This window comes from Musa acuminata, chromosome BXJ2-9 (assembly GCF_036884655.1).
Source record: "Musa acuminata AAA Group cultivar baxijiao chromosome BXJ2-9, Cavendish_Baxijiao_AAA, whole genome shotgun sequence".
NCBI lineage: Eukaryota > Viridiplantae > Streptophyta > Magnoliopsida > Zingiberales > Musaceae > Musa > Musa acuminata.
In genome coordinates, this window is record NC_088346.1 from 43,500,667 (window position 1) to 43,516,090 (window position 15,424).

Sequence of the window (15,424 nt, forward strand, 5' to 3'; positions counted from 1 at the left end):
GCATTGATTGGTGAGCTGCAACAAGACACACTTTTTCTCTCTCTCTCTCTAATGGATAGACCATGATTTGATTTTGACAATACAAATTGTGGATGGCCTTGCAGGATCATCTGTCACCGCCACATTGCTTGTAAAGAGAATTAGCTAGAAATTATCTGTTTTAATTTCATGATAGGAAACAATTTTGGCTCTGCCATTAACTATTCTTGAAATGTGCAAGGTTTGGATTCAAAGTGGGGAAATGCTTGCAGTGACTTCCTATCAACATCAATGCATATTAAGGACACAAAGTTCTTATTAGAGTTGGTTCTTTTCTAAAGCAAATTTTGTCAATCTATAATTATATTCATCACAAGGTTTCACATTGGTAATAGAAGACAGAAGTCTCTCCTACACAAGGTTAATTTTTTTTTCAAGAATGCAAATATATTTAAAATTTCAAGACCAAGAATATATACAAATCATGTAAAAGAGAAGATAACTCAGGTGAAAAGATTTCTCTCATAAAAAAAAGAACAATTATATCTAACATATATTTGAAATAATATTCACCAAAACAGTGTACTATATAAAAAGAGGTTTAACATCCACAATTGTGTAAAAAATATTCTATGATGGAAACTAACATTAATTTTTCTTAACCTTTTATTTATGTTTCTTTGACATGCATGATTTTTTCAATAATTAGTTTATAAATTGTTGAATGAGCATGTATTTACAACAATAGTTTGACCTGCCCATAAGTCAACATTCTAAAATGCATAAATTATGTAGTTTAATAGCAACTTTACATCATCTTGTTGGGTCAGCATGAACAAACTTGAACAATTGCTTCAAGCAATGGGTCATGACTTCAGCAGGTAGCAAAATCTCATCTCCACTATTACAACTTGAATATAGAAGATTAAAACACAATAAGACAGCACAATCATAATCATCCTAAGAGATGCATGTCTCATTGTCCTAATTATCCTAATAGCAACTTTGCATCATCATGTTGGGGTGAGGGATATATCTCCCCCTACATTAAACAAATTGAGATACATGGTGATTGAACAACATATGGGTCATGACTTGACTTTAGTTGTATCTTATGCATCTCAAGTGCTAATTGCTACAAATCTTATTTGGGGTGCAACACATGTAATGTGATTATCTTGAACACACCTACATCACCTGCCTTTTTATATCTCAACTATATCAAGATGGTCCAAAATATGATTCATGTTTGTTACATGGAGGTCTGAGTTGTGCTTCTTCCTTGCAACCTTTGTCAATTGTTTAGTGTTGATAGTGAATCATAATGGAAGTAGAAAATATATATAGCAATTATTATATAAATATGAAATGAACTGTACTTTGCTTGATAAGAAGATTGTTGCTTAATATTGTAGCTTGTGTTGGGTCCATAAACAGGGAAATTATAGCTGACAATGATCCTATAATTATCATTCCTAATTAATTAGATTATACACAACTGTGAATAGTAAAATAAATACTCAAGTCGAATTGGAATCATTCCAAATGACCAAATAATGAGGTTTGGTAGCTTCCATTACCTTCCCGGACCCAACCATAACACTCTCAAAGGACATCAAATCATTAAAACAATTAAGATTCAAGTAGCCTACCCCTCTCCAAAACCTTTCATCTCATTCCAAAATAGTATATTACTGTTTTTTCTAGAGAGAAAGACCAAGAGAAAATAGAAGCAAAGAGAGAGAGAGAGAGAGAGATGTGGGTGTTGAAGGCTAACAAAAATAGTACTAAAAGTTTCTTGAGACAGAGACATCAGAGGAGTAATCTACTTTCGGAATGTATTGCCTGTACTCATTTATAGTCCAAAGCTGATTTCTTCAAGGAAGAAAAGGTTTAATTGGACGCAAAAAGATTCAATACAAATCACTGTCCTCTTGTTTGACATCATCCTTCAACACCTCCCATAAGAATGGTTGTTGTTCATCTTCTTCTTCTGGGAGGTAACAACTGATGATGATGATCATGTGTGGTTTAAAGCTCGGTAGGAAGAGGCAGTGATAGGCTAAGAGAACAGTACTTACAACTACGTTTGTGCTGAGCCAGCAGTTGGGCGGCGCTCCATTTGCAAAGCTTACAGAATCTAACTGACAGGATCTACATCGAATCTTACATGAGCTTGATGTGTTGGACCGTTGGGAGAGGCTGTGCCGGGGCTTCGCCCGTCGGCGCGCCTCCGGCAGATGGGGCAGACCGGCGCCGTGAGCAGCCAAGGATCCACGCACTGCGCATGAAAGCTGTGGCCGCAGGCCGGCAGCAGCCTCAACCTGTCGCCTGCCCGGAAGCTCTCCAGGCAGACGGCGCAGTCAAGGGTGCCGTCCCGCCCCGCCCCGAACGCGTAGCAGGGCAGCCGCTTAAGCCGGTCGGGCGACAGGCCGTGGCTGGGGCCGCCGCGCCTATCCCGGGCCGAGGTCGCCGTGGACCACCTCCGGAACGCCTTGCCCACGGTGCACACGTGCAGCACCACCAGCACGCCGACGCCGGCCAGCAGCATCGCGGCGGAGACTGCCGCGGCCGCCGCCGTGACCTGGGCCGCAATGGACAGTAGCCTGACGGTCATCGCAGCTGCCGCCCGCCTAGATTTGCACAGCTGGGCCTAGTTACTCTGCGATCCAGCTGCGAACGCCGGCGGAGGAGGACGGGGGGAGGGAGAGAGCGAGGGGCCGATGCGCAGAGTGGATTTGGGCAGCGCAGATATAGGCCTTGGTTTCCTGGCTTCCTACTCCCGGTAGATCCCAGCCGTTCATCGCATCAAGATTCGTACTACGCTCTTCAGATGATGCTCGACAGCCACACACCTACCCCGTTTCACATACTTCTCATTGACCATATGTGCAAGCATGAGGGCTCAGTTTGACTAAAACTTTACAGTTTCTTCGTATATTGTTGTCTGTATGACTCAACTTGTTTTGCATAAAATCAATGATTATTTTTTATTAGATAACATATTATATTTGATCTTTCATATTTATTTTAGATTTATTATATGATTTTATGTTAAACCAATCTAATTCTCCCTATCTAATTTTACTTTTGAATGGCCACAAGTGTGTATGCCCAGTAACACCACCTCTGTTCTGTCATTCAACTTGAATCGAGTCCCAAATCACATGTCGTGTCTCCTAATTTGATTGGTCGATGCCACTCAAGACAAGCATCAAAGTGACCTCTTTTGTCGTCACTTTCCATGTATGATTCACGAACTATAGATCAACACTGTGAGATAGATATTATGAGAGGACAAAACGGTACCTTCTCTCAGTAAAATAATTGCGTAAAATAAATTAATGGAACGAGAACGCTAACAAAAGTAGGTAGGGAAGGATACATGAACGGGGAGAAGTCTCTAGAGGAAATGACACTCGTGAATCACGTGATGCAAAAGATTATTTTATGTTTTCGTCTTGCTGTATGAGATTAGAGCTCCTTGACTTTGTATTATAAGTATATGATTAAGACTTCAATGTATTCCCCAATAATTTTCTCGCCAGTTAATGTACAGTCTAATATAATAGTATTTTGTTTTTTTGATCGAGATCCTTGCACGGGCACCAAGAAATAGTGCTTGTAATAATAGCACTCGTGATCCATGCGAAATTAACATCGGTGTCATGTGATACGTGCGCTCGATTTCGAACGTTGGAAGAGAACCGAAGAATTCCATATGCTTGGTGTTGTTGGGTTTTGTCGTCGACGGTTGAGTCAGCTCGATTGGATCTAGACTTAGAAAGACATAAGAATGTCCAAAAAAATCCTATTTCGGCTCGTTGGTGAGTCTTGCACAAAGGTCAATATCAGGAGTGTTTTCGAATATAATCCTTTCGATGTTTAAGTTAGTTCTTAAGTGATTTTGTAACGTAAGAGGGGTAATTATAGAGAAATCCAACCTCTTATATTAGCATAATGGGTTTAACTTTTATACTTATTCAATGGAAGGAATCATTTGTAGTACTTTCCCATTTACATTTAGTTAACGGGGCGATAGGTTTATAATGATTACAACATCCTGATATTGCATCAATAAAGACAATATATCTATAATGACCATAATGTTCTCCTAGATTGTTATTGGTAGAGATCGATCAAGCCAGCCCAAAATGATCCCTCGTGGATCATCGTTTACGGGGCTAACACATCATATCTTTCTTCATATCATGAGCGCCATGTGGTGGATGGCTAAATCGTTACTATTTTACGTTAGTGTTTTTGTGGTGATCGATTGGAGGAATGAAATTGATTATCAGAATATTTTTTACCGTTTGATTTTTTTACGAGGCTTGATGGTATAATTAACTTAAGCCTAATTCATTTTACATGAAAATAATTGGTTTTATATTAAAATTTTTTTTAAAATGATGAAGACAGTATCATGCGCCTGACCGAATCTTGATGCGACGAGCTTGGGGTCACCACCGGTTCTGATTTGGTCCGGACATGGGGCTCCGATTGACCGAATCGATGTCGATGGGACAGACCACCACGTGTCGTCCCATGAATTCGGGGGTTTCCCTGTCTCATTTGCGACGGGAAACACGGGATTCACCGTATTCATGCCTCGGGTCGGTCTAGTCTACGGTCTGGAAGAGAGAATGTTGTGTTTCTTGCGTCACGCGAGACAGGTGATCCGTATCCGTCACGTGAGCTCACGGGACCCTTGTCGGGATCTAAAACTCCTCGCCGATGGTAAAAGGACCATTGTCACCGGTTTCCGAATCCAACCTCCTCGGAGGCTACCCACCGAAACCTATGGTCAGACAGAGCGCGGGGCCCTTTTGTGGGTCCCGCCTCCTTTAATCTAACATCGTGCGGGTAGGGAAGTACTCCTTAACTATTATCTATCAATCATCCCCCCCCCGCCCGTTTATCCCGTCCGTCTCTCCTCCCCCATCAAATCGTATCGCCCGCCTCCCTCGTCGCCGTCGTCATCAGCATCGCATTCCCTTTTTCTTCTTTCCTCTCAGATCTGATATGCTATCCTCCTCCTCCTTGCTTCCGAATCGAATGAGCTCTGGATGCAGCGGTTTATCGATCTCTTCCTGGCCTTGTTGGTCTCTCTTTCTTTCGTGGTGGTGGCGTTTGATCCGTTTTTGTCTTGCTTATTGAGGTTACAAAGCGGGAACCGGTCGATAAACCTCTGCATCCGGGCGTCCGCAGCCACCCATTCCCCAGCCTCTCCTTTCCTTTCTCTCTTAATCTTTGCCGTGGTCGACTAATGACTGAGGTAGAGAAAGGTACCAGAAAGCTGTCACCGCTTGGTTTGGTGTGACCTAGCTGACGCGTGATCTTTCGGGAAGGGCATCGGTCTGGTGCTTGATTTTGCAGATCCGGTGGTAGGTGTTTCGGAGGCGTCTTCTTGTAAATCTTTTAGTGTCATTGGTATTTAGATTGGAATGTAGTTAGCAGAATGCTTGAGTTATGCTAATGCATGCGGTCACTCATCTCTTCTTTTTGCCTTTCATTTTGCGTAGTTGTCTTTGATTTAATTCCTATTTAAATTGTCATTCAATCTAACCCCAATGCTCAAAGTGTTCTTTTTGTGTGTAGATGCAAGTGGTTAGTTCAATGTTCATGTTGAATCTTCTCAGGTGGTATCTATCCTTCATGTTCTAGGCAGGGGAAGAACAGAAATTTCTTTTAAGTATGGAAGCTGGCTGTTTTGATTTGTCTGTCAATACCAATTTTTCGGAATACATTCCGAAATATGAGGAATGAATGGGGGAAATGAAGTAAAGTTGATCAAATTAATGTGACTGAGAAGCATATTCTGATGCTTGAGATGTAGTCCATATTTTGATAATTGAATGCCCAGCTACGTAACTATTTTAAAGAAATAATTTAAGATCCATAGGTACCGACCAATGTACTATTCAGTGTACTTCTTTCATGTATAGATCACAACACAAAGATGATAAGGATTGTGTTTCGCGGTGTTGCTTGGTAAAAAGCTCCATTGGAAGCATTATCTTTTTGGAGGGTAACTTCACCTATGTTATAAGATCATTTGTTGCTTTTCATCTTTTGGTGAAACCGTTGCTGCATCTTTGAAGGACACAGGGAAGTCCATTGTCGGACAATTGGGATTGAAGGAATGGAAACCTCTATATCATTATGTTTTGACACTTGTAGGTTTATCTCTAATTCTGTATAGAGCAATCAGCAATTTCAAAATGTATATTTGCATAGAGAAATGCATACAGTAATTGCACTTTTAATATAAGAGCATAAGATAATAATCTTATATTTCTTTCTGTACTATATGTGCTGAAATATAATGGTGCTCATGAACATAGAGGCCCATGGTTGGTGGTTTATGGTGCATAAATCTTTGCATTAGCTGATGTTGATATATATAAAACTTAATCACATGCTTGTAACTTATTTACCTGCGCATAACTTGTACAGTTGGAAATGGTTACTTGACAGTCATTATTTTAGATTGAATTCTTGTCACAAAAATTGGAAACTGTTTGCTTTTGTAAACTGGGATTCCATGCATCTAGGACATCGAACATAGTTGTGCTGAGCTTGTGCCAGCCTGTGACTTTTGGTAAGACAGAACAGTATCCTTGATGGATTGTATTTACATGGTGCGTGCAAGCAATCAATATTCCAGAGATATACTGACATTTGTGTAATCCCACTTAAGTTTCGTTAATTAGGCCCGGGAAGCACCCATATGCAACTGAAAGTATGTAGTCCATATATCAGTTGAGGTTAGACAGACACAATCAGAAACTGATATGTGGATTTAAACATGGTGATGGCAAGTGATATCAAACCATCTCCTATTTTTATCTCTATGTTCTTTCCTAGCTAGCTATACTTAACCTTGACACTGGCACACCTTAGTACTTTTTAAATATGTATTTTTTGGTTAACTGGTACATTGTGATAGGTTTTTGAAACACGAAAACAGTTAATCGTAGTCTTTATAGGTAAAACGTCATGCTATTGCCATGTCCACAGTTAGATGCAAAATTCTCCTCTTTGTTTTCCCTTTCTCCTCCTGTACAATACTATTATGAGATGGGACATTACAGCATGTTGTTGTTGTTTCATACTTTTATAAATCTTGATGATTATACTTGTGGTATAATCCTTCATTTATCTTTAGAACGACATGTAGAACAGAGCCTGACTAATTATACGGGTGGTCCTGTTCTTTTAAATTGTTATTAGTGCTTTAATTCGTGAATACTTTATAATTGAGAACAATTATTCATTCTTGGCTCCTCCTCTAGCAGTTGATAGTAGATCATGGCCTTTTCGGTATTTGGTGTTTGTTATGAAGGAGTTCACTCGAACTCTATAGAAACTATACTCTGTTGTTAGTGTTGGAATAAGTTTGTGAGATATTCCATATGAAAAAAACTTTTCTTGCTTCAAACTGAACCTTTTAGTGCAAATTTAGGATTTAGCTCGAGCTGTCATATTTGAACAAAGAGCAGCTGAATCTTTTGTTTGATTTGCTGTTTGGGTTTTCTACAAACCACTAGATTTTGGAGTTAAAATGCTGAAAGAAGATCTTATTTTTTGGTTCTTTCTATACTTGGGGCCATGTAGAATTTGAATTTGAAGGGTGTGATTGTATTTCTTTCAATCATTGAGATCAACGAGAAAATTAAGTTCCACAATCTGCAACTTTCTCTTCCTCGCCCAATAAGTTACCAAGGGATTCTTCCTTTGGCACCATGTCTTGTGGTTAAGATGCAGCAGTCAAAAAATCTACTGCTGCTCAAGATAACTTAAGCTAAGACTTTCTATTAGCTCAATCGACAAATTTGCAAAGATAATTATGCTAGGAGATGATTTTGTAATGCTGTGTATGTCACCCACCTATGTCAGGCTAACTTCTATGGATGACTCATTGGCTTTCTGCAAGTGGCATTTTTCTGTTTGAACTCATACTCATTCTAATTTCATGCCAGTACTGTAGCAACCATGTTTTGCTGAACAAAATTTCAATTCTGGAACACTCGAAAAGCAAACAGTTAGCCAACATCAAGTAAGTATATTGGAGGGGCATCTGATATTCTTAGAAGATTCATTCTCTGTTTATATAATGGTCAGGTTATTGTTTACCCTTTCTCTGTTATGGAATTATCATAATTTCAGTATGAATCGAAGATGCAAAGTTATATGACGGTTTATACTGCAGAACTCTCTCTAATGAAGCTTTATGTTTGTTGTGTTCAATACAGTGTAAAAAGAGCACCTTGCAAAAGAGTTCCCAACTTGTTAGGTACAAGGAATCCGGTTCCCAATTATAGTTCCTGGCATGGCTTTCTAGGGTTAACAGGTTCCTTGCCTTGGCTGCGGATAGCTGCTTTTCTCTTTCTCTTCCTTTTTCTTTCTGTTTGGAAGGATTCTTCTGCAGCTACCATTTCCCTGTCAGCATTTATGTTGATGTTTGAGTTACACAGATACACCACATCTAAGAACAATGTTGATGGTTGATGCAGCTTAATGATTCCTGTTGGATTCTGTATTATCGGGATTATGGACTTTCTAACAAGCATCATTGATCAATCACACTGTATAACAGTACGATCCAATCTTGAAGCTGCAACATAAGAACATTCCACATATAACAGTATGGTATGAGGTCTGGAGCAACACTGATTTCTCTCTTACTTTTTATTTGCAGGAATTCATGTGTCAAAAGATCAAGTCCGTTTGATGAACAATAGCGGCATGAGATCGAAACTGACAACCTATGGTCGATCAATAAAGAGTTTCTACTTGTTCTCAGAGTTCAGATGATCTCTTCATGATCTTGGTGTTGGTTTAACTTGCTGAATTCCAACCTATGAACAATCCCGAAAGAAGTCTTACAAAACTCAAGATGGTATATTTTCACCGTTTAGGAGGAAAGAATTCTTTGGAAAGGAAAAGAATAGAGAAAAAAAAAAAAAGAATCACAATCTTGATAGCCTGTCTTTTGCAATATCCAAAGCAAAAAATAAAGGCCTCATAACAAATTTTAATTATGATTATTATTTTTTAAAGATAAGTAATAAAAACAAGATTTGAATTTAGGATCTTACGATATATTATCAAAATTATTATTATTATTATTATTAATTATGATCCGTCTTCGAAACTAACTTTTGGTTATTAAAAAAAGAAAAAAAAGAAAAGAAAAAGGAAATTAAGTCAGAAGCCCACTTGTTGAAGTAGAAGTCGTTTGGGTGCGAAACGAGTGGCCCTTCCCTCACTCTCTGTTTGCTTAAAAATGGCTTTTTTAAGCCAGGGTCGCCACCGCCTTCCCCTTCCCCTTCCCCTGGCCTACAAACCCTACCGACCCTCCTCTCCCTCGCCCCAGTTCTGCCGTAATCGCGTCCCTCTTTCCCCTCTCAAACCTTTCAAGAATATCTGGTCGGTCCATGAATCATTTTCCCTCTCCCAATTCGCGATTCCTGTTCTCCGTTTCCGCCCTAGGATTTCGGTCGGCGACGCTGAGGAGTGCGCCCATCGAGAACTGGGAGATGGGGGCGGGATTTTGTTGGGTTCCGAGGATCTGGGGGACGAGAGCCAAGTGTTCAAGAAGACCCTGCGGCTGGTGGAGTGCGCCATGTTCGCGTCCGTCGCTGGCCTCGCCTACTTCTTGAGCAACTCTCTTGCTATCGAGGTCAGCTTGATTTGATGTTATAGAACCGTCGTTTGTTTGTCAATGGTAATTCTTTTCCTTGAATTTAGCTTTTCCGGTGTCTTTTGATTTAGGTGGGAAAGTTGCTATCTTTGTTAGTTATATGTAAACAAGTCATATTATGAGACAAAAAGATCAGAAGTGACAATATTTGTCTTCCACTTTACATTGAAATATGTGAAAAGAGTCCTACCATGTATTACCAGTTTATGCACAAAATTTTTGAGTAATAAAATGAGAAATAGTGAATTGTGACATACTCCGATGGATGCACCTGCCATTTGAAAGATCTTTATAGCATTTTAATGCCTGCTTCTGTACATTTTCTGCCTTTGCATCTTGGTTTTTTGTTTTGGGGTTGGCTGGTGGGTTGGTATTCTACTGTTACAATATTTCTGTTTGGTCCAGATTAAGCTGATTTTGGTGCTTGCCATCTTCATTTCCTGCTACTTGTAACTTCGAAGTCCACCATTGCTACATTTGATATGCTTAAGCATTACAATCTGGAGGCCTTTTCTTTTAGCTTTTGCTACATTTGCATGTCATATCATAATTTCATCTTTACTCTATTGCTATTGGTGCCCTCTAACCTTTTGACCATGATATTAGAAGATTGTTTATGTACATGAACACACTCGAATTCACGTGTAAACAAAGTTTTAGAAGTTGAGCTGTTCAAGGGAAACATTTAACTCTATAGACATTGTTTCCTGCAGAATTACTTCAGTTGTTTCTTTTCCTTGCCTATAGTGATCTCTTCAATGAGATGGGGAGTGGCAGCCGGCAGAAAGACCATGGTACGTCTCTAGGCTCTTTACCTGTAATGTAGTACTTGTTATGATTGTAACTTTTGTATTGAGTTCTTATTTAAGAGCCTTCTTTTATTCTTTTAACAGGTGGCTACAACTATGCTATTGCTTACTCTATCAGGTCCAGTTAAAGCATCTACGTACATGGTAACTATTTTTTAGATTCTTTTATTATAATAATTTCCTGCATTTTCCCTTTCCTTTAGTTCTAAAACTTGTGAACTTTAATCCATCTTGTCCTCTCTATAACGTTATTAACTAAAGACTTATATCTTCATGTATATTAGTGGCTTGTTGAGTCTATTGCATATGAAAGCTATTTAAGTACTGCTCAGTTAAAGCTATATTATAATCATGGAATCCAAAAAAGTTCTCAGAAAGGGTGATCTAACAAGGTGTTACAACATAGTTTCAGTTAACCCATAAAGCTACTTTCTGTAGCTGTTTCTGTGTGAAATAACCAACAAATATATCTTCTTAAGGTTTTTTTTTGGATCTTTGCATTCTCTTTAGCTCTTCTTATGTAAATCAAGAAGATGTGCTATGTGTCTCTCTTCTCTCTCTCTCAGAAAGAAACCTACATCCTTGATTTAACTCGGTCTGCTTCTGATAAGTTTGGCAGTTCAAGATTTGTTGTGCACTTGAATATCATTAACAATCTTTCGTTCTTCTATATTTTCTTTTTAAACTTGTTTTGGTTGAATCTGAGCACAAATATAATCAGTTGATTGGACAGAATTCTGGAACCTTTTGCATAGATTTGCTTATGGGTTGTTCTTCTCGGTTGTCTTTTTCACTATTGAGCTCCTTCCTCATAATAGTGAATGAATCATGACTTGGTGTTGGTCTTCTATTTCTAGATTTAGGATCAGTTGACCATAGATGTGAAAGCTGTAAATTAGACTGTCTACTATGGTAGAATATGGAAAAGATGGAAGTTGCTAACTATGTTGACCTAAGGCTAGTGTTCATTGTGGAATAAAAATGAACTAATAATACAAGTTCTTCTGTGGACCCTCTTATGCAATTTATATTCTGGATCAGTAACTATAATGTAGCTGCAACTAACCAAGTTTGATAATGGTCTGCACACTGGAAATGACGATGGAGGCTTAACTTTGTTTATTGCAAAAAAGAATATTAAGTTTGAGTCATATATATGCTTTTTCATATGAGACTATATTGAATATGAACAAGCGGCAATTGAAATCGAAGGCTTCCCTGCCAGGGATTGCTGATAAGTTTCTTTTTTTGTTTTGTTTTTTGAAGCACCTGTTTATTGAGTTTCAATATGAGAATGTCTAGTCAAATTGTTAAAAGGACTAAATAGTTATGTCAGAGATGCAGCTCCAATTTAAAGTACTAACTTGCACACGAACACCTATTAATTTTTGCATCATCAAATTGGAATATTTCATGACAGTGTTAACACATCTAAACAAACACCTATCGGCTTTTGCATATGCAGCATGAGGATCCATTCTTGTGTTTATTCAATTTTTTCTTTATTCTATCCAGAAATTGTTGGTTTTAGTTTTTATGCACATCCTTTTCTGCCTGCAGCTTATGCATGGAGTAGTTGGTCTGGCTATCGGCACTCTGTGGAGGTATGACACCATGCAAATATATTATTTAGTATTCTGTAGATATATCCTCTGCTACACTTGATCTCTCAAAAACATCATTCTATTTCATGTGTAACTGCATCATATTATTTTGATATTCTTGCAGACTTCGTTTTAATTGGGTTACTTCGATTGCTCTTTGCACACTTGTACGGCCTGCTAAACCTACTTTATTCTATTAGGTCAATGTTCCTGTAGAAAATCCAATGACTTTTAACAGATAGCGTGTCTAAAACTGGATGCCAATTGGCAGGTTCGTGCACTGGGGGCTGTTGGATATGTCTTGTTATCGTCATTCTTAATTAGAGAAAACATACTTGCCCTGGTACTACTAAACACGAGACTCTGGCTCTAGTTTAAAAACTTTGATACTTTCAAAGCGAAAAAGAAAGGCTAACTTCTGTGCTTCTGCAGATCACAATCAACATTCATGCTTCTCTAACATATATACTCACGGCTATGGGAGTGAATACAATCCCATCGATGAATGCCATATATTTAATCTTTGGTAGCTTGGTGAGGTTCCAAAACTCTTGGTATCCGCAGCGACAACTAGTTTTTCGAGATGTTCATGCACGGAATCATCATTAATGTTCATCCTCTCACTTGTCTTGTAACAGCTCCTCCTGAACTGTGGATTCTTTGTTCTCTTGCTGCACATTCTATATGCAATATTTCTTGCCAAGCTGGGACTAAAGGCTTCTTTGACACTTCCAGCATGGTTGGAGAATGCAATCTAACAGCTGCAGACAACTCTAGTGGCTACATTATGTGTCCACAATATCCTTGTATAATTCATTCTTCAATGTAACACATTCTCATTGCCATACTTGATTAGTACAGGTAGAAGACAAAATCTTAAATGCCACACTAGTAGTCACTGTTTTGGGTTAAATTCTAAAGCACCATGTAAAGTAGGGTGTGCTAAATCCTGCCCTCACTGTTCTGTCAACTCTTGGAATCTACATGCATCAGGACGGCTGTTTCTTAGCCAGCATCAAACTAGAACCCGATCGATCTAGTGACCAAGGAGCAGCTTCTGTTAGATCTGTCTCACAGTATTGAGTACATATAGAACTGAGACCGTAGCCAGATGATCATTCATGTGGCACATTGCTGTCTCCTTTTCAGCCTCACTAAATGAATTAATTGACGAGATCATAAGGCAGTAACATGTACTTATAACGAGATCATAAGGAGCAATTGTCGTTGTCATTATGATTGTCATCGCCAAACTATACAGAATCTGGTAAACCCACTAAACTATTCTCACTATCAGACCCTAGGGATAATTAATATGACCTAATCCTTATTTAGCATGAAAAAAAAGAGAAAAACTTGGGTTGACTTGGGATGGGTTGACCTAATAGTTGATAATTTAGGAGTTGGTTGACCATAATTCGGCCTCAATTTGCGTTGGCAGGATTTAGAATAACAAAAAAAAAAGGAGCTACTTTCAATCATATAATATTGATTGTTTGAGAAGAGAGAGTTGGGGGTTTAATTATAGATTATCCCTTATAGTTATGGTTATGAAATTCATATAATTATGAAAATAAAATATCTAGTTTTATTTATCCTAACTTCGTCTAAAAACAAAAGATAAAAAGATAATTTTAATACTTTGGTTGGTGGTGGTGGATGACAAAGTTGTTGAGGGTTATGAGTGATTATTATGGATGAGAAGAGCGATGACGAGAGATGAGGGTCACTTTGCATCTGCGTCGACGTCGATGTAGAGTTGCAAAATTAACACTGAAGTAGATGCAAAGTGATAAAAAAGCTAGTTGGGTCGCTGTTGTGAATGAGAAGAGTGACGATGAGAGTTGAGAGTCGTTCTACATTCGCGTTAACATCGACATAGTTGTTGAGCGGCTCACTCTACATCTGCATCGACATTAATATAATTGCTGAGCAACGAAAGAGCTATCATTGTAGATATCGAGTGGCCCTTTCATTGCTCGGTAACTATGTTGATGCTGATGCAAATGTAGAGCGACGAAAAGGTCGCTTGACAATTGCATCTGCGTTAATGCAGAATGACCCTCATCTCTCACCATTGCTTTTATTTCATCCACAACAGTCATCATGTACCTTTGTCGTTCTACGTTTGCGTTAGCGTCGACGCAGTTGTCGAGCAATGAAAGGATTGCCAATGTAAATGTAAAGCGATGAAATGATTGTCGGCAATTGTGTTGGTGTCGACGCAGATGCAAAGTGGCCCACATATTTCACCATTGCTTCCTCATCCACAACAGTCATCATAGCCTCTAGCGGTGCTATCGTCCGTCACCACTGACATTCTCAAACATCATCAACTAAAACGTTAAAATTATCTATTTGCTTTTTATTTTCATGTATTTATTAGTAAAATCAATGATATTAGGATAAAATAATAGAACTAGATATTTCACTTTCAAGAGAGAATAATATTTTCTTTAATAATGATTCATGCACCACTTATTATCATGAGGTAGATTGATTGGTTTTTTAGTCTGCGTGAGAGAATGAACGACATGGAAGACATGAAAGCTACCTATGAGCCCTACCCCAAAGAATTGTTAGGAGATGGTCGGTCCTCAAGGATTTCAGGGAAGTCAAGAAAGTTTACAAGAGGCAAGTGAGCTCTTTAAAATAAAATTATTATTATTATTATTATTTCTTTCTTTTAATTTTTATATGAGTTTTGTTATTCTTTATGATAGATGAGGACAAATAAAGATCTATTTTACAATATTTTGTCAAGATAACGTTACATAGTTGTCGACGCCTTTTACACCCTACATGATTCTTCTATATACTATTATCGTATATTTTTGATACGTCTATAGATAGCTGACGTATTCGAAGAGGTATTTATTTTTTTATACTTTATTTTTTTAATATATATTTGGACTCAAAATTTTCTTTTGTAAACGAAAGTTATTTGTTTGATCCTTTATCTAATAAATAATTCCTCTCAATTTTCAAGTTTAAGCTAAGCCATTTAAGCCAACTTGCTTGTTATAACAACAAAACCATTTAAAATTTTGAGTTTGCATGTTATGTTTCGCAGAATGCATAATAACATTGGAAGTGTTACTTAGAGTCCGACAATTAAGATTTGTGAAAGGAGATTATGAAAATCTTCATGCCTAGCTAGAAGATTTGAGAATCTCAACTTTGAAGGAGCAATTGGACGATTTGTCTTTCAAACAGTTCCATCCAAAAGAGCATGGAGTTGTGTCTTTACACTTTCCACAATCCTTCAATGAACAGCCCCATCACTAGTCCTTGGATCTCTCAATTCATTGTGCCATAATGAT

The 15,424-nt window shown here is 38.3% G+C and overlaps 2 protein-coding genes across 2 annotated transcripts; one reads left to right on the top strand and one right to left on the bottom strand.

Moving 5' to 3' along the window:
• Nucleotides 1–2,006: 2,006 nt before the first annotated feature.
• On the bottom strand, nucleotides 2,007–2,719 carry LOC135621864 (E3 ubiquitin-protein ligase Os03g0188200-like). The gene has a single exon (XM_065123469.1). It carries the CDS (start codon nucleotides 2,594–2,596, stop codon nucleotides 2,120–2,122), a length of 477 nt encoding a protein of 158 aa, XP_064979541.1. The 5' UTR covers nucleotides 2,597–2,719; the 3' UTR covers nucleotides 2,007–2,119.
• Nucleotides 2,720–9,144: 6,425 nt separating this feature from the next.
• LOC135623506 (uncharacterized) lies at nucleotides 9,145–12,987 on the top strand. The gene is made up of 8 exons (XM_065126558.1): nucleotides 9,145–9,667; nucleotides 10,402–10,482; nucleotides 10,582–10,641; nucleotides 12,058–12,101; nucleotides 12,226–12,268; nucleotides 12,373–12,444; nucleotides 12,534–12,635; nucleotides 12,740–12,987. Exons 1-8 carry the CDS (start codon nucleotides 9,272–9,274, stop codon nucleotides 12,857–12,859), a joined length of 918 nt encoding a protein of 305 aa, XP_064982630.1. The 5' UTR covers nucleotides 9,145–9,271; the 3' UTR covers nucleotides 12,860–12,987.
• Nucleotides 12,988–15,424: the final 2,437 nt, after the last annotated feature.

Bases quoted from the DNA above. Each gene is read 5' to 3' on its own strand.
- LOC135623506 (XM_065126558.1), top strand. From the start codon at position 9,272: ATGGCTTTTTTAAGCCAGGGTCGCCACCGCCTTCCCCTTCCCCTTCCC. The intron at 12,102-12,225 runs GTATGACACCAT...ATATTCTTGCAG, and splicing joins GCTATCGGCACTCTGTGGAG to ACTTCGTTTTAATTGGGTTA. The intron at 12,636-12,739 runs GTGAGGTTCCAA...GTCTTGTAACAG, and splicing joins ATTTAATCTTTGGTAGCTTG to CTCCTCCTGAACTGTGGATT.
- LOC135621864 (XM_065123469.1), bottom strand. From the start codon at position 2,596: ATGACCGTCAGGCTACTGTCCATTGCGGCCCAGGTCACGGCGGCGGCC.